The sequence below is a fragment of the Eleutherodactylus coqui genome, chromosome 5 (assembly GCF_035609145.1).
Source record: "Eleutherodactylus coqui strain aEleCoq1 chromosome 5, aEleCoq1.hap1, whole genome shotgun sequence".
NCBI classification, from domain to species: Eukaryota; Metazoa; Chordata; class Amphibia; order Anura; family Eleutherodactylidae; genus Eleutherodactylus; species Eleutherodactylus coqui.
In genome coordinates, this window is record NC_089841.1 from 62,790,909 (window position 1) to 62,810,698 (window position 19,790).

General features: G+C 44.5%; 1 protein-coding gene across 2 annotated transcripts in view; it reads right to left on the reverse strand.

Annotated features, from left to right (window-relative positions):
• Positions 1 to 19,790, reverse strand: part of PIK3C3 (phosphatidylinositol 3-kinase catalytic subunit type 3) — a 145,502-nt gene that overhangs the window by 11,761 nt on the left and 113,951 nt on the right. For both annotated transcript variants that reach the window (XM_066602623.1, XM_066602624.1), the window contains one exon: positions 3,240 to 3,365. In XM_066602623.1, coding sequence (XP_066458720.1) covers positions 3,240 to 3,365 — 126 coding nt within the window. The remainder of the gene's footprint in view (positions 1 to 3,239; positions 3,366 to 19,790) is intronic.

The window sequence follows — 19,790 nt, forward strand, 5'->3', positions numbered from 1 at the left end:
ACAGACACCCCTGTCATTGCTACTGATGATCAGAGCCTCCTGTCACACAGTTATAATAGAGGAGATCACAGCTCATCATCCTGACTGTATTCTTATGGTCTGTAGCTCATTTAAGTGCATCTAGAAAGTAATGATAATTAAACTGTCTGCCCAGCAGACAGAGTGGTACAGCCTCTGCTAATGCATCATGGGATAGATATGAAACAAAGTAAAAAAAAAAAAAAATCTCACTCTCAAGATGGTGCCTGATAAGTATTAGACAGGGGGAGGGAAGTGGCTAGAATACACAGAGGACACCTCCACAGTGTGAGAAGCAATCAGGTGAGGGGAGTAGAGATGGAAAAATATGTTTTGAGCAGAGGGAACCCACGCCAATTGGCAAGTTGCCAAGAGGAGAATACACTTTTAACCCCTTAAGGACCTGACACTTTTTAGGTATTTTAGCCATGTGGTAGTTTTACTGGCCTATTTTTTTTCCTTTAGCTACAAAAATTATTTTTGCTGTTTTTTCACTGTTTTTTTTTTTAACAGTTTAGTTTTATTGGGGGTAAAAAGCTAAAAAAAATTTTTTTTTAACCCTTTCCAATCCACTGTCTGACGTCTTAAGACATTATGATTTAAGGCTGTACAGCTCCGATGTTGGATGATGTCCGTCAGGGTTCTCTTACTGTATATTGCCAGCCTCTCTGCTGTCGGAGCCTATCCAACGTGTCACCTCATGCAGTACTGGCTTTAGCCAGCATATAGCGCCGTTGTATAATGGCAGAAAAAAGAGTGAGCCCCCTAGGAAAACCAGGATATAAATTGGATTGGAAAGGGTTAATATTTCTAGTCCCCCCCCCAAGTTAGTATATTTACGTTAAAATAAAATATGGGACCAGGTTCATCATTTTGTTTTGGATGTTTCGATATATAATATGTACGATTTTGGATTACAGGGTGCTTATAGCGACGGTTTTGGTTGGCGTCGGGTTTAGGTTATTTTTTTTCTTATGTATATATTGTTTTTATTCTGTAAATTTTTTTTAACTTATGTATGTAATTAATCTTTTTACTATGTCCCCCATGACGTCATATAAGACCTCTGGGGGACGTTCACATGTTTTTTTTTTCTTAATTTGACACTTTCCCACTGTAGCTGGGGCATCCATAGGAGCCCCAGTTACAGGAGAAAACATTCCCTGTAGTGACAGTAGTCACTGGCATAGCTGATCAGAGTCTACTATGACCCCTGTAGTGGAAGAAACACTTCCACTTTAGTACATATCGCTCAATGAGCGATGTGTACTGAAGAAAGGAAGAGGTAGAAAGGGTTAAAACACATTTCTCCTTCCTCCTCCAGGTTATCAACTGTGAATAAAAGCTAAAAACTGGTTCTGCTTCTGATTGATTACAGGGGCAGGCGGCTTTAATCCCTGCCGTAATGTTACATATGGCTGGGCTTTAAGCCCAGGACCAAGCGCCGTATATTTACAGTGCTTGGTCCTTAATGGGTTAAGGGAAAGCTACCTATGCTAAACTATTGCTTGTAGATCAATCTTAAGGGAACCTGTCACTGGGTCCATGCTGCCCAAAGTTTGCCCATTGTCCCCAGTGCATGTGTTGTTCTCAAAGATGTGACATTTCAAAGTGTGTATATTCTGAAATGCGACTAGAAACTGAGCTCAGAATCAAAAAGGCAGGTTGTGCGGGCCTTGATTAACAGTTCTCTCACCTTCTGTTTATAGGCACAGAGCTGTCAGTCAACAGGCTACAGGTGTGAAGAAGCTAGTGTGGCCCTGCTCTGACTCGGAGCTCTGTTCAGAGTCAAACTTCAAAGCATGTTTATTCTGGAATGCTGCAACATTCCAGGCCACCACATACAGGGGAGCACAGTACATACCCGTCTTGGGTTCATGCTGCCTGTGGCTCTGTTCACTTAAGGATCTCTCTTGATACATTGTTACAAAACATCATCAGTAGGGTGGCGCTATTTGTGGCAGCCTGTGTTCAGTTAATTGACTGGCCTCAGGTTGCTTTAATGTCTAGTCAAGCCTTTCTTAGTAGGTGCGGTATAAAGCACCTGTATTTTATTAAAGGCTCTGACCCCATAGGAATGGTAAGGCTTGAAATTCATTGCAGTTGTGCATGATATTCATGTTTATCTGTTAGTCATGGGACAAATGATCTATTTCGATATCGCCAACATATCCTGCAGTGTTGTACACTAGCTATATCCGGAAATCGCCACTAATGCAATTCCATAAAATATCCTTTAAAAAGATTGCATAGGATTAGGAAAATATGGCTCCATTCTTCCAAGAATAGTGCCACACCTATCCATAGGTAGTATGTGGTATTGCAGTCGAACCCAATTAATGTACATGGAGATGAACTGCAATACTAAATACAACCCCATGAACAGGTGTGGCACTGTTTATGCAAGAGAATAGCCTAGTTTTATTAATCTTGGACAATTTAATGGGACATACCATCATAGTACGTAAGGTCGAAGACAGACATATGTCCATCCAGTTTAGCCCATTAACCTTTAATATTGATCCAGAGGAAGGCAAAAAAAACCCAAAAACCAACTCAATGAGGTAGAAGCCAATTTTCCCCATTTAAGTGAAAAATTCCTCCTTTTTTCCAGCTTTATGTACAATTAGGCTCCCTGTCTACGGGCGTTGCGGTATCCCACGGCGGCTCTCTGCCTCCCAGGAGCAGGAGCTGCATCTCCGCCGGTCAGCCTATGTGAGAGTTGCGGCAATTCGCAATGATTCTCTGCTCGTGGACACGGGGCCGGCACTTTCCATAGCAATGCTATGGAAAGCTTCAGCCGGCAAAATCACATCCGTGGACAGGGGGCCTAAGTCGTTAGTCTGATGCCCCCTTTAGTCAGAGTGTACAGCTGGTGTATACAATGACAACAGCAAAAAACAAAACAAAAAACAGCTCTGCCTCATCTGAAGCCCCATTTCTTCTGCAGAACGTCCCGTCTAGCGTTAGTTCAACCACCCATACTTGGACTAAGGGTATAAGTCTAATGAGTGGCGTTGCTGGGTTTGTAGTATTAGGACTGCTGGATATAACAGACAGTACCAATGATAAAGCAGCTATGAAGCAGGTGCGGGCTATGGGGATGTGCGGGAAAGAAGCCAATCTGTCTCTGTCAATGTTAGCGTTGGTGTGAAAGGAGAAAAAAAACAAACTAATATTAATGAGTCCTGAGGAAGCGGGAGCGCACAGCAATATCTTACCTGAGCAAACTTGTGTATCTGTTCTACCACAGCTGCAAAGAGCGCGTTGACACTGTCATCGATGAGCGTCTGCATGTAATGCACGGCTTCCTCGTCAGACAGATCCAATCTAAATTTATCCTGCACCTGGAGGAAGACGAGAGCGTGAAAATAAAATGACACAAGAAGAAAACTGCTCCAGGAGAACAGCGCTGGGAACGTCAGCGCCTTGTATGGATTACTTCAAGAGGAACATAATGCTGTAAGATACTAACAGATCTGGAAGATGTGCAACTCAACAGAGCATACATTACATACCGCACATTAAAGAGCCAGGTATGAAACTCATCGACACGTATTATGGCAGTTCTATTCTTGTACACAGGGGGACAGTATTATGGCAGTTCTATTCTTGTACACAGGGGGACAGTATTATGGCAGTTCTATTCTTGTACATAGGGGGACAGTATTATGGCAGTTCTATTCTTGTACATAGGGGGACAGTATTATGGCAGTTCTATTCTTGTACATAGGGGGGACAGTATTATGGCAGTTCTATTCTTGTACATAGGGGGACAGTATTATGGCGGTTCTATTCTTGTACATAGGGGGACAATATTATGGCGGTTCTATTCTTGTACATAGGGGGACAGTATTATAGTGGTTCTATTCTTGTACATAGGGGCCAGTATTATAGTAGTTCTATTCTTGTACATAGGGGGCAGTATTATAGCAAGGATATTCTTGTACATAGCAGGCGCTGGTCTGCGTCCCTCCCGCTGGTCTCCGGCACTCCTGTAGGCCTCTGTGCAGTCCTCAACGCTGACAGAGCAGCTCTTGCTGGTAACAGAGCTTGAATACCCCGCCTCCAGCAACTCAACTAGCAGGTGCCATCAGTGTCCCTCCCGCTGGGCTTTGGCGCTCCTGCAGGCTTCTGTGCAGTCATCAATGCCGACATAGCATCTCTTGCTGGTGACGGAGCTGGAATACCCCGCCTCCAGCAAGCGATTGCTCTGATTGGTTCAGGAGCACCGCTTCAGCCAATCTGAGCCGGTGCACGATGAACCAATCACAGCCTTTCATTTAATGACATCACTGAATGGCTGTGATTGGTTCACCAGCGCCAACTCAACCAATCAGATCAATCGCTTGCTGGATACCCAGGGCATTATATATATTTTTTTAACCCCTTAACTCCACAGAGTAACTGAACGTCCCGGCCGGAAAGTACTAAGCGCAACAGGACATACAGTTACGCCCTGAGGATAGCCCTGAGATCGGAAGAGATTCCATGCTATCCGGCAATGGGAGCCGGCTGTCACTGATAGCTGGCCTCCTGCTGTAACAGCAGGGGTGCATCAGGACAGCAATCCCTGCTGTTAACCCCTACATGCCGCAATCTATGTAGATCACGGCATGTAAAGGGTTCACAGAGGCAGCGTGCTCCCTCTGTGACGTTATCTGACTTGTGATGTAATCGCTGAGAGCCCAACAGGTTGCCATGCCAACAGGATGCCAAATAAAGGCGTCCATGGGGAAAAAAAAGTTACAGGACTGTGAAAGCAGCGATTTAGAAAAACAAATACCTAAAAAAAAAAAAAAAAAAAAATTTAAAAAGGGGAGTTTCATTGCAGAAAAACCTAAAAAGAACAATTTTGGTATCGTGATCGTACATCGTACCGACCCTTCATACAGCGCTGTCGATGGATAAGAGAGTTACGATTTTTTTTTTTTTTTTTTAACGGGGGGGGGGGGGAGGAAAAACGAAAATGTAAAAAAAAGGGGCTGTGTCATTAAGGGGTTAACTCTTTATTGTGTTTTGTTTGTTTTTTTACAAACAAAATGGCGGGATCGATGTTTTCGTTTCCTGCGATCATTAAAAAAATTAAAATTTCAGTTTTACAATATAGTCTATGCACCCAAAAATGGCACCAATAAAAACTACAGTACGCCACGCAAAAAACAAGCCCTTATACAGCCATGTCGACAGAAGAATACAAAAGTTATGGCCTTTGAGAAGTGGAGATGAAACTCCACTCAATGCCAAAATAGGCCATGTCCTTGAATTGGAGTTTCATTGCTGAACAACCGCACATGTCCAGTCTCCAGTCTCAAGCATCATCTGGGTTGGTGTAAAGTATCAACCGTGCATTGCCCTGATCCAAAGTCAGATGTGGGCATATGCGGTAGATGAGAGCAAAAAGGTAGGGGGTGTAGGTAACAGGCACAGTTGGGTTCTGGTTCCTAGGGGTGGGGGTGGGCACAGGCCATTCTGCCACTAAGAGTACTATACATTGTATATGTTGGGTAGTGGGCCCTGTTATATAAGTTTTGCATTAATACCCAGAGGCTCCAACGTGCAGGTTTGCAAAAAGGATGGATAGAGAGAGAGAGACAAGTAAGAAACAAAAGTTTGCTGTGATCGTTCAATAGAAAGTTGGAGAAAAAAAAAATACATCACTGAGCAACTGTAGATAAAGATACATGGCGGCACCCACAAGCACCCACACCATGCCGTTTTATCCAGTATACTAGCCATAAACAAAAGTGTAGCAGCGCAACATGCAGGGAAAAAAAAAAAAAAAAAGAGAAAAGTTCTTCTATTCAGCAATTGTGATGTTTCACCCCCAACTGAATTCTTGACTAAGACCGCAGTGTAAGATGAAACATTACAATCCGGGAATAATAAGACTCTTTAGTGCTGCCATTCTTCTGTTTTATATGCCATTTCAGATCTCAGATGAGAAGTGACTAACCGCCTTTGAACTCGCTGCATGGCTCACAGGAAATTCTAAACCCATCATGTCTGGATTTATATCTGCTGTCTGATACTGTCTGGTTATATTAGGCCGCCTGCACACAGGCAGGTCGGATTCTGCATGGGGAATCCGACCCTGTGCCCGGTCGGCGTCGGCGCGGAGGTCTTTTTGCTGTACTGAGGATGGTCTGGAGTATAGATTGTTTACCGAGCCGAGCATCATCCTGCTGGAAGATGCCTCTTGGAAGCCGCCATGAGAGGAACACATGTGGCTGCAGGTCCTGAACATATCACTGAGCTGTCATTGTCCCTCGTACCACTTTTAGGGGTGACCGACTCTCGTATGTGATGGCCCCCACAGACCATCACACCAGCAGTGAGGGTAGTGTGCCACTCCAGAGCAAAGGCAGGATTGAGACACTCATCCCAAGGTCTCCAGACACAAACGCGGCCATCATTAGTCCGCAAACTAAAGCTGAAATTGGCACTGAAAATAACCTGGTTCTACTCTGCGGCAGTCCAGTCATTGTTCATGACACCAGTGCAAACTGAGGCGACGGTGGATGGGTGTCAAAAGTAGTGCACGGAATGGGCGCTGTGAGACCAAATGTTCTTCAGCCAAGTGCCTGGAATAGGTACCTACAAACACGGGGCCTGTGACAATGATGCCACCTGTCTCTGAATGGCGGACAACGAAACAGTCGGAGCTGCTTTTGCTTATTGGACGATCAGCTGATCCTCTACACTGGTGGTCTGTCGAGGGCATCCTGAGCCCAGTCACCTTGTCTGTGCACCCTTGCGCATCCAATGGTCCCAACACCTCTTAACAGCATGGTCAGAATGGCCAAAGTGGCGGGCAATTTGTCAATATGACCATGCAGCTTCTTGTATTCCAATAACGCACCCCCTGTCAAACTCTTAACGGTGCAAAATCTTTGTCATTGTATTATAGAGGTGTGACTGGTGGTCCACAAGCTCTACACAAGCGGAAAAAAAGGTCCACAACACACAAGTTGCCTCCAAGAGCCTTTTTATAGGACAAAAGGAACCACTTTTAGGCCCCCATGTGGCAAAAACATTCATTTAATCACACCACAACTCTAATCATTTGCATAGCTGCCTGAGATGGAACTGCATGCCAGGTTTGTAGTAAAACGACAACTCCTTCTAGGTGCTTGATTCTTTGTATAAAAAAATAAACGGTGTATAACAGAAATAGGACCACTGATTACGAGGTGGCCAGGATGACCAAAACAAATGAGCTCAGCTTACCTACATCTCCCTGCAAAAGAGGAAAAGCTGATGTCACATAATCTGAGGCAATATGCTCAAAACAAATTAAAATGGTCACTAGCAAGCTAGCAAATTTTGTTTACCTAAAATAATAATTTTATGCTTAAAAGTTGCTCTAAAGCAGTGGGCGAAGGAGAGTTGCTTGTTGCCGTCTCATGCTGCCCGTAGAAGTCTATAGAGAGGAGAAGAAGATAGCGGCTGGAGGGAGACAGGGAGGCTCACATAGACAAAGCACTTACAAGAAGCTACAGCCATGTCTAACTTCAGTGCTGGATTCACAACTAAAGTGCTTCGTACTGTTGTAGAATGTCCTGCATGATGCCGTTGCTGCATCTCACATATAAGTATGTGAGATGCAGGAAAAGAATCTCCTCATTGTGCGCAGTGTATGATGGGTACTATGTGGGGTAACGATGGGTGCCCATCGATCTGTCTAGCTATTTAGAAGTTGTGGTCGCTGTTGTCCGTGCTAGGAGTTAAAGGGATTTTCCATCGAGTGGGAATATACCTGGTCTAGCAGTGTCGGAGCCTCCTTTATAGTCTAGATTCTGACACTAGGTCATATGGTATGTCCCTTCCATTTTCCATTACTTCATCACGGGGGGCTGCCGTTTGGCTAATTTCAATAACTAAGCCAGGTCTCTTTCTCTGCCTCTGCATGGATGGTGAGCGAGAAAGGGGCTGGCTTAGTTACTGAAATGAGCCCAGCAGCTAGTCCATGAAATGCTATTATCATTATTTAACTATTTTAATGGGTGGGCTGAATCCAAAACTTTGTTATCACTGCTTGGCTGTCCTCTAACGGTAGTTTTACATGAGCAGATAATCTGCCCGTGGTAATGAGTGCTGACCGACAATGACCATGTCGATTGGTGCTCATTAAGGCTGTGTCCACACGGGGCGGATTTCCAGCAGAAGATCCGCAGTGGTCACTGCGCTGCAGATCAGTCGGGACAACCCTATCTCCAGAGTTGCACCATATGGTGCGGATTTTGAAGTAGGTTTTAATCGCAAATTCCTGTGTTGAATTCACCCCCTTCGCTGCGGAATTAACCTCCTCTCAATGAAGACTGCAATAAAACTGGCATGCTGCGGAATTCAATTCCACACCGCAAGTCAATTTCCGCATGGGTTTTGTGCGGGTCATTTCCGCAGCTGCTAGTGTAAATGCAGAGGAATTTCCATGCGGAGGGTCGGCACAGAAATTCACCCTGTGTGAACCCCAACTAATAATTATGCAGGTGTATGATCTGTAGCATGGGGGACAAATGATCGTTACGAAGACCGTTTGTCCCCATACAGAATGCATCTGTTGGCAGCACATTTCCAAGTTTAGAAGGGGCTTAAAAATTCTCGCTGGCACATTCACACGCCTTGATGTGACAACATTTCTTAGGAATTAATTGGGAACACATGTTCATGTGTAAAAGGCCTTAATGTCTAGTAATCTAAGATGTTATTGAGGATTTTTACACTATTGAGTGTCAGATTGACTACTAGCCAAAAAATAAAAGCGATCCTCTGGTTTCAGTACAAAATTCTGTCGTAGGGCTGAAGGGGTGTATTATTGATGGTGTCAGCTGTTGTTCGGTTCTCTCTATTGCAGGCGCCATTTTTGGTTGGCCAATTTTCTAATTACACCATGCACAGCTCTGGCCAATCACAGAGCAGTTATGGGAGAGAATTCTGTCGCACAACTGGAGGCTGGCTTGAAGTGTAGGGTCCAGAGCGGCAGGCAGTACTACATGACAAAATGTGATTGTTCTTAGTAAGATTGACCAAGTCATCTTGTAGATATAATACCTTTTAATGGCTAACAAAAATACATGATGTTAATGCGAGCTTTCATACTTTTACCCGCAGTCCTTCATCGATGCATACGTCCGAAAGCTCGCTGTAACATCATGTATTTTTGTTAGTTGTTAAAAGGTCTCATATCTACAAGATCACTTGGTTTCACTTGACAAAACACACTCCTTGTGCAGATTGCATGGGCAGCAGGAGCAAAACAAGAGCTGCAGCCCTGCTATAATAGCAGAGGTAAAAGGAAATTCCGTTTAACCCTTAATTATAGTTAAAGAATTAAAACTCATCCTGATTCAAATGACATTGCAGGCATACAGGAGAGCAGATCACTATATTCTGCCCTTAGGGAGTGCATTTTATGGATAAGCTTCCTCCCGAATTCCCGTATCTGCTTTGTCTGCCCCCAGTGGGGGAGAGGGTTGTCTAGGACTTGGCTCCATGCTGCCAGAACATCTGACTTCAATGCTTAAAATTCTATGACACAGACAGAAACCTTCTCCATTAATCAGTCCGAACACGCCGCTCCTACGTTCACCTGGCTTTCAATATGTAGATTTGTGTCGGTACCTTCAAAGGCGATATTTCTGAAGAGAGCAGGAGGAGACGAGAAGTGACAGGGTGATTTGCTGGTGGGACAGGTTCTCTCAACATCCCGCCGAGCATGAATTATTGACACACTCCTATCACCGGGAATTAAAAGAGCATTAAAACTGGAGGGTTATCTGACTTCTAACCAGTCATCTCACTACCCGCACTCCGTGCCATTTCCTGCTCTCCTCTGTACATGCCGTTTAACTATAAAGCAGTCTCTCTCGTGTGTCTATCTGGGTGGCCGGGGCATGGTGTGCTCCAGCCGCAGGAGACAATGGCAAGTTCAGGTGCATCCCAGCAATTGGTGGTAAAATGTGTGCGCCGACCACTATGTACAGGCACCCCAAATCTTTCAACTATGTATTTGTTATCTATTTAGCATTTACAGATGTAGCAAAGCTAAGTTTGTTATTCTGCAACAAGTTATCCATACATTTGCACCGTCCGAGTTCGTATGAAGTGGTCCCGGGAGCAGAGCCCTCTCCATACATGGTGGGTGACGACTCTATGTGACACTCGCCCATAACAGCTGTGATCAGCGTTCATGTGGACCTCGACTGTCAATCTTTGAAATGCAGCTGTCAATTCTGGCAGTGGCATTTAAATGCGGATTCCAAATGCCCTCCCCTTTGCGATGAGATCGCAACAAGCCGTTCACTTGTCATGGCAGCCCAGGGCTGTCATGCATTTCTGTTTAATAAGACGGGCCTGTAGTCTGTCTTAATAAAATGCCAGAAGAAATACCATATACTGCAACACTGAAGTATTGCAGTACAAGGTATAAGCAATTAAAATATCACAAATTCAAGTTCCCACAGGTAACTAAAAAAAAGTTACAAATTTAAAAAAAACTAAAAAGTTTGATACATTGAATAGTACCAGTGAAAAATACAACTAGTCCCACAAAAAAACCATGCCCTCATTCATCTGCATTACAGAGAAACTAGGGGTTAAGATTTTTTTTTTTTTTGAAAGTGAGAAGAAACTAAAAATGAAAGAAAAAAAAAAAAATAGAAGAAAGGTACGTCCCAATGGGTCAAGCCATTGAAAATCTTATCTTAACATGCCAAAAACATCTGTAAAACTATTGAAAGAGCAAATAAACTGTGGCACAGAACATTTTGTTAACACGTCAAAGTTAAACTTTACTGCATCAGTATGTACCACGGGCAGACCCAGACAGCAGAGGCCCCCTGTGCAAGAACAGTACTGTATAGTGGGCCCCTTGCTCTCCCACCACCTTATCGTCAACAGTAACTGCACTCAATAAAGTTCCTAAGTGCAGCCCCTTGTATACAGAGATTACAAATATTAACTTGACAGCAGAGTTCCTGCACTCTAACCCCGGAGCGCTCCTGCTCCATCAGGTGTCCTTCGGGCAGCAGAAGACAGCCCCACTATAGTGCTTTCAAAGAAAAATCTTAACACTCTTCGTTTCCCTTGACTATAGCGGTATGAGGGCTTGTTTTTTGAGGGACGACTTGTTTTTTTAGTGGTACTATTTAATGTATCGAAAAACTTTAGCTTTTTTTTGGCTAAAGTGACCAGCGAAGCAGGAGGGCGCCAAAGTGTAAGTACAGGTACTCTTTAAATGGTCACTGACTTTAAAAAATAACTTGTGTTAATATGTTAGCCGTTGTGCAAAAATTAGCATAGCTAGCAAAAGTTCAAATCACTTTATTTACCCCAAATTAAAATCCCTCTTAAGTGTGAGCCACTAGGGGTCTCCCTTCCCTCTAATTTGCTGTTCACTGTCTGTTATGTGAAGTCAGTCTCTAGTAAAAGATCGGATGGATCACGGGGAATGTGTGGGGGTTGATGTCTCACACCGCCCATAGAAATTTATAGAAAGGTGAGGGGACGGCCAGGCTCACACGAGGTAACACTGTGGGACAGTGTATGGGCACGTATGGCAGCGATTTTTGACTGTGCATGATAGTATCTCCCGCACACCGTCATGCCCAGTCTTCCAGATTTCTTCCCCCCCCCCCCTTTTAATTTTCTGCTGTTGCTTAGCGACATTACGTATAAAACGCCACACATCCGTAATGAGGTTGCATTAGTACACCCCCCCCCCCATAGAGAACAGTAGGGCTCCATTGGATGTAATACACAGTACAATAGAACATGCTGCGCTTTTTTTACTCATTTATTATACACAATGAAGAAAAAAAACAAAACACGAGAGTCTAACAGCAAAAATCAATGCATTTGAGTTACAGCGATGTACTGCGTATTATGCGCATGTAAAACACAATTGAAATATGCTTGTGTGGGCCTGGCCGAAGAGTAAGCTGTTTCAGATAGAGAATGAATCATATATACATGGCCGTGAAAACCACACCAGTCAGCGTAAATGGACAGAATCCTACCCTAGTCTGCTCCCCTGTTGTAAAAGGGCCATTCACTGCCTTCCCACTGAGCTATTACAGAGGGTTGTACAACAGCACTAAGTAACGGTGGAGGAGATCAGAGCAGAGAAAGCTACGATTACACTTTGGGAGAAGTTTATGCTTTCATCAGCAATGAGGGGGAACTAGACCAGCAACTGCACAGAGGAGGATGGAGAGATAGCGGTGTAGGTGTAGTATTGAATTGATGTGGTTACAATTCACAGTCTCTAAAAGAAGAAGGGAGGGGAAGCTGAGCTTGTGCACATTCATGGGACAGACCAGCTGATCAGTGCTGGGAACACCCCCAGAAACTTGAATGTAAGGAGATACTGCAAACATAGGATGATGCTTTCTAAATGCATGAGAAGAAAAACTCAACTGTTTTTTTTTTTGCATTGAGTGCAGTCCTGGGCTGGAAACAAAATACGGGCCTATTGGAATTGCTGGATTATCAGAAGATATACCAAGGACCTGTACTTAACAGAACCTCTCCAAGTAGAAGCAATGTTTAAAGCAAAACTGGAGAAGGGACTATGGATGTTGTGGAGCTGTGCTTGTAAGAACATTGCTTTACTGACCCTATAGTCTAATGTTCTCCTTCAGCTTCTAAGTACCATAATATTATATATATGTTACTCTGAATGAGAAGAGTGCAGTCTTATCTTTCTGCTTTCTGAAAAGTTAAGTAATTGATGAAGAGAAAAGGTTAAAAGTCTATGGATGACAATTAGAAAGAAAACATATGTGGCCGAAAAGGGACTGGAGGGATCCTCTAATGCCTTGTTATTGAGTGAGGCAGTGCGGAGCGGCTGGGAACAATGTTAAATAATAATGAGTCCACAAAACGAGGCGCTGATTCTGAAGGTTAACAGGGCGAGAGATGAGCGTAAATGTGTAGAGTCTGACAACACAGATCTATGGGGTCTCTTGGATGTGGTAAGGGGGAAATTAGATACACTGATAACGGGATTCTTCCTAAGTGAATCAGAATATGAGCGTTAACCTCCACATGAATGTTATTCCTAGTTAGGCATGGTACCAGTTCATAGATTGAGTAACGACACTGTTTTACTGGCATATACAGAAAGGCTGACTATATTCAGAGTAGCCCTTTATCATTTTGAAGTTAAAAAGTCTAAACTCACCAGGACAGATAAGGGCATTTGAATCATTTTATTTGGAAAGTGTCTGATGGTGGCCCATAACTCATCACAGAACTGTTTACAGGCCGAAACTGACTGACATGGCACTTTATTTGCATATGGTAGGAGCCAGATTTGGCTTCTGCATAAGGACTTTGAGGGGCCATTTCATGGGTGACCGTGGCATAACATAACAGACTTCTGTGGGCAGAGCATTTCTGTCCACAATAGCGTGGCTAGTTCTATACCCCCTTCATCTTCCATCAACGCACAATGAGAAAATCCACTTTACAAGTTAAAGTGCTCAATTTGAAGGGATCATTTAAGGCACCAAGACCACCTTTAAATTTAACCTGTCACTTTCAAACAGCGCCCCAATCTAATTTAGGCCGCGGGAGCCCACAGCGGGATCCTACTCTGCCCGCGGCCATGGACATTTTCTTACTTGTCTGGATGTGGTTAGGGTCTTCTTTCATCTGCACGGTGGATGTGTGAAGGTACGTTTAAAAAAAAGTTTTGACTTCAATGGAAGCCATCAGTGCGGGATCCGCAGAAAAATGGAGCATGCCGTGATTTGTTTTCTGGACTGAAATGTCTGCAAAATAAATCCGCATGTTTTAATCTATTTGCGGATGCCCATGTATCTCCCATGGGTGGCGTGATTTGCGAATCTTCCGCAAATCAGATTCGGCCATGGACATGAGGCCTTATGGTGCAGTTGAGGGAGGCAAACTGGCCAAAATTGTATGTCCATGAGCTGGCCAATAATGTCAAGATTAGTGTGGGGTCTGTGGAAAAAAATTATCCAAGAGCATTATCATATGCACAAGGCAGTGGTGGCGAACCTATGGCACGAGTGCCAGAGGCGACAGCCAGAGCCCTCCCTGCTGGCACGTGTGGCTGTCGGCAGCTTACCACGTTCGTTACCATGGCTCTCCTGATGGTATTCACTCAGCAGCGCTGCTAGTGGCTCAGATCCCAGCGCACTTGGCATCAGTGTGCACTTGGCATCCTCCCCTAACGTCTCCTCTTGGGTTCCGCAAGAGCAGGGGGAGGAGGTTCCGGGCAGCACACTGAGGGGGTAAGTATATGGGTCTTGGGGGGGGGGGGGGGGGGGGGGGTGAATATCACGACTGGGGCTGATATAGGAGATACTATTAGTAATAGTGTCCCCTATATTGGCCCCAGTAGTAATAGCACTACCACTGGGGCCGCTGTGGGATGTCACCATCACTACTGGAGCTGCTATTACTACTGGAGGATGCTGTGGGATGTCACCATTACAGCTGGGGCCGCTGTGGGGGGTGACTATTACCACTGTCGCTCGATACAATCACCTCGCTTACTTGCTGGAGGTGGGGGAATTCAAAGCTCCATTTACCAGAGACATGACAGAGGGGAGGATTACAGAGCAGCCTACCGCATTCCCCCCCCCCCCCCCCCACACACACACACCCCCGCGAAAGTAAGACTGTGCCTCTTTTGGGGCAATATTTAATAAGACAGTGAAACCTTTTTATATACCGTGTTTCCCCAAAAAGAAGACAATCATGTCCATCCTCTCCTCCTATAAGATATACAATAGTTTCTATTATGTCCACCCTTTCCCTTCTTTAACAAATAAAAGGTTTCCATCATGCCCCCCTCCCTCCCTTCTCTCCTCCTGTAACACATGTACAGGTTCTATCATGTCCGTCCCTCCATCTCGCTTCTCTCCTCCTGTGACATATATAAAAAGGTTTCCATCATGTCCCTCCCTCTCCCTTCTCTCTTCCTGTAACATATATAAAAGGTTTCCATCATGTCCCCCCTTTCCCTTCTCTCCTCCTGTAACGTATATAAAGGTTTCCATCATGCCCCCTCTCCCTTCTCTCCTCCTGTAACATATATAAAGGTTTCCATCATGTCCCCCTCTCCCTTCTCTCCTCCTGTAACATATATAAAGGTTTCCATCATGTCCCCCTCTCCCTTCTCTCCTCCTGTAACATATATAAAGGTTTCCATCATGTCCCCCTCTCCCTTCTCTCCTCCTGTAACATATATAAAGGTTTCCATCATGTTCCCAGCTCTCCCTTCTCCCCTCCTGTAACATATAAAGGTTTTAATCATGTCCCCCTCTCCCTTCTCTCCTCCTGTAACATATATAAAGGTTTTAATCATGTGCCCTTCTCTCCTTCTGTAACATATAAGGTTTCCATCATGTCCCCCTCTCCCTTCTGTAACATAAGGTTTCCATCATGTCCCTCTCTCCTTTCTCTCTTCCTGTAACATATATAAAGGCTTCCATCATGTTCCCAGCTCTCCCTTATCTCCTCCTGTGACATCTACAGGTTTCCATCATGTCCCCCTCTCCTCCTGTAACATATATAAAGGTTTCCATCATGTCCCCCTCTCCCTTCTCTTCTCCTGTAACATATATAAAGGTTTTAATCATGTGCCCTTCTCTCCTCCTGTAATATATATGCAGGTTTCCATCATGCCCCCTCTCCTTTCTCTCTTCCTGTAACATATATAAAAGGCTTCCATCATGTCCCTTCTTTCCTTCAGGCTGTACAAATGAAATGTCTTACATTTTTCCTAAAAAGATTTGTTCTGAAAACCTTCCTCCATTTTTGTAGCCTGTCTTCAGAGGAGTTGTATTTTATCAATGTATTTCTATAGAGAAGGTATTCCAATAATTGTCTCACCAGAGCTCTATACAGCGGGATCACAATCTCCCTCTTTCTACTGGTAATACCTCTGGTTATGCAGCAGAGCATCCTACTTGCTTTCTTTGCTGCCTGACGGCACTGTGCACTCATTGTGAAGCTATCAGAAGTCTGGACCCCTTAATCCTTCTGTTCTGAAGTCCCTGATAACAGAACAGCCAATACAATACTCAGCGCGAGAATGCCTTCCCGCAATTGTATTTTACATTTGGAAACACTGAATTGCATTTTGTATTGTTTTGGCCATTTATCGAGTAAGGCTACATTATTTTCCATGGTATAAACATCACTAACAATACTTCTACCAATTTAGGTTGCTGGGACTTCAAGTTGAGATCTGATTGTGTCAACCAGCTACATTGTGGGAAAGCCACTACCACTTCCACACAGCAATGCTCCAAAGATTAAGATGGTGGCTAGTCTCCAGTGCTGGAGACAGGATTATCCAGGTATTCAGAAGGGGAAGGAACTAGCGTGGGAATTAAAGACAGTCTTCTAATGTATATATTTCTTTTCAATCATGAACCCAAATACTAGCATTACAATAAGACTAAGGTTCCTTGGTAAAATTAGGTCTAAGGTTGTATATTAGTCTGGATTTTACAGTGATTTCTTAAAGTTTCTCTATAGGATAGAAGGGGAAGTTGTTAGAACTCTTGCAAGTAACTCACCACCCTTTTCTTCATAGGAAGATCATCAAAAAGGACATGTCATGTTCAAAAGGCAGCAGGGCTGGCAGCATTGATCTTTAATTGTGGCCTTGCGGACTACTGAAGCCTTTCTGTTCTTCATACTTGCCCTTATTCTCCCGTACAGGTTCTTCTTAGATCCAGTTCCCAGAGCTGTGGATGTCAACTGGGAAATCTCCAGCACCCAACGCTAATAGGCGACATCAGACAGTCAATCAAGACCGAAAGTCATTTATTGACAGTGAGCGGTGGGGACCACCCATGTGACATTCAGAGCACTGAGAACCAGATCTAAGAAGAGGCCGTGTAGGACAATGCAGGCAAGTAAGGAGAAAAGTGCTGATAAAAGTCTGAACTCCGTGAGTAAAGGGAGGATTTGAGAAGCAACAGCATTTCAGCTTCTATCAATATTTAGAAGGAACAACCAGATCCATCTATAACACAATCATAAACCACGGGACGATCGGCGCCAGGTTGTCTGTGACATTCAATGATGGTTTCAGGTTTATATTTGGGACTGAATTTACGCAGGCGCCATCTGGAGCGCTTAGAAAACTGTAAACCTTTGTTTTTTTCCCCACATGGAAATATATGACGCCTGCAAATAAAATCTGCTTAAACGGACTGAAATCGGTGGCAACGACAGAGGAAAATTGCAAAGTTACACAGATTACCGGGGAATGATTTATCCTGCTGTCATACCCCGCGCAGCTGTATACAACGAGGTTTTTCGTAGATTATTCTTTTTCTGTCTGTAGAAAACGCTCTAAACAAACTCAATTGATAAACTTTTCAGTAAATTAACTATTTCTGCTTCATCAAGATTATTCTTGAGCTGCTGTTATATGCAATGTTTCTCCCCAGTCGGCACCTGTACTTATCAATTCAAACAGCATAACATGTACAGGTGCCAGCTGCAATCAGCGAAGCTTCACCAGCAGTTTGCAGCAGAGAGATGCTGCATGTGCTAGCAGCCTATGGCCAGGGACACACCAGCATACTTCGGCCGCATTAATGTATGTGTAATACAGATGTGTGTCCTGGTCTGACCATGGGTCTCCTGACCCGAACTCCAAGCATCAATGCATTGCATTGACGATTTTCTGCTGCACATTTTTTCCGAGGTCTGCCAGCGGGGTTTGTTAAACCTCTTATGTTATATTGTAATGTACTTTGCTGTAGAATTTTGGTGCACATTCTGAAGCCACAATTCTGCAAGAATTCCTTTGTGGGCTCGCCCTTATGCTGTATTTACATGGCTGAGTCTTCTGTGCACGTTTTGTGTGTTGTGAGATGGAACATAGAGCCCATTGGTTTCAATGGGACTATTTACATGTACAATTTTTTTTTCACAGCGATGCTTGGAGATAGAACAAACGATTTCAGCTTCAGCTCCCTAGCTCAATGCTCATCAGCACCCCCTCGTAAAACCTGCTCTGTGTGTCAATTTCGGCAGCAAATTTTTTTCCACAGCGTGTGGACAAGATTTTTAACATTTCCACTTTGCTGCTCCAGTAAAAGGCTAAGGAGAAAATCCACAGCAAATCTGCCCATGTGGATGGACATACCCTTAGGGCTCATGTCCACGGGGAAAATAGGATTTAGGATCCGCAGCGGATTTCCTGCATGCGGATCCGCACCCCATAGGGATGCATTGACCACCCGCGGGTACATAAATACCCGCGGATCGTCAATAAAAGTGATTTAAAAAAAAATGGAGCATGAAAAAATCTGGACCATGCTCCATTTTCATGCGGGTCTCCCGCGGGGACGGCTCCCGCGGGCTTCTATTGAAGCCTATGGAAGCCGTCCGGATCCGCGGGAGACCTAAAATAGGAATTTAAAGCATTTACTCACCCGCAGCGGACCGCGAAGCTCTTCTCTTCCTCACGGCCGCATCTCCCTTGCTTCGGCTCGGCGGATGTGCCCGGCGCATGCGCGCGGCACGTCGACGACGTGCCGGCGACGTGCCGCCGGCGTCAGGAATTCATCCGCCGGCCGAAAATGAAGATCCGGCCGTGAGGAACAGCTGACCTTCGTCGCCCGCGCCGGATAGGTAAATTCTTTTAAATTGCTATTTTCAGCGCTCATGTCCGCGGGGCAGGAGGGACCCGCTGCAGATTCTCCATGGAGAATCTGCAGCGGATCTGATTTTCCCCGTGGACATGACATGAGGCCTTAGAATGGCTATTCCCATCTCGGACATAATTGAAGGAGATGAGAATACTTTGAACGTATGATCCCTTGCTCTGAAAAACTAAGGGCCAATAACCCCTTCACTGTAATAACTGATAACTAGGTCTGGTACTGCCGCTCTGCCCCATCAAGTGAACCTGGCTATGCCTGGGCTGCAGTAGTACATCACTTCCCAGCAGGATGCAGATAAGCCACAATGCTACATGAGAGAATCCTCATCCACGAGCATTTCCATACACTAAGCACCTTCTTGGCTTGTGAATGATCGCTGTGCACATGGATGTTCATGAGTATTTTATTGCACCTGTGCACTCGCTCTAATATAGCATCGGGGCAGTCTGTACCCTGCTGGAAGTTGGCGCTTCAACCTGTCCTCGTATCAGTCAGTATGGCCTCTCTCAGTGTTAGGTTGGACACCATTTGCCTGAGCTTCAGTGCATGACACAGCCGACTCCGGACTGCATATTGGAAGTGATGCACTGAATATCCACTTTATTAGAGACCCCCATCTAGTAGCTCGTTGGCTCTCCTTTTGGCCTTCAAAATTGCAGCAATTCATTATGCCACACAATTCACTAGGTGTTGAAATTGTTATGCAAGAATATTGGCCTATGCCGACGGGAAGCTTCTTGTAGCTGACAACATGCTCTGATGAGCTGACAGGAAGGGGTCACCGATTCATGCTGCTTGTGCCAAATTCTGAACAACCCATCAGCACGGTGCAACAGAAATCTGGATTCATCTGAGCAGGAGATGTTTTTCTGCTGTTCAGGGATACAATACCATTGGGAGGCGGCAGATTCCCTATACGGTGCATCATGCATAGCATTCTGTTTTGTTTTTGTTTTTTTTTTTTGGGGGGGGGGGGGGGGTGTTTAAAGCTCTTCCTGTCGCATTATTTTGTGGGCCCACCTGAAATAAAATATTTCAAGCGACTCAAGGTCTGCGATTATTAAAAAGGGAATACTTAAATGTAAAATGTAACTGTGTTGCATA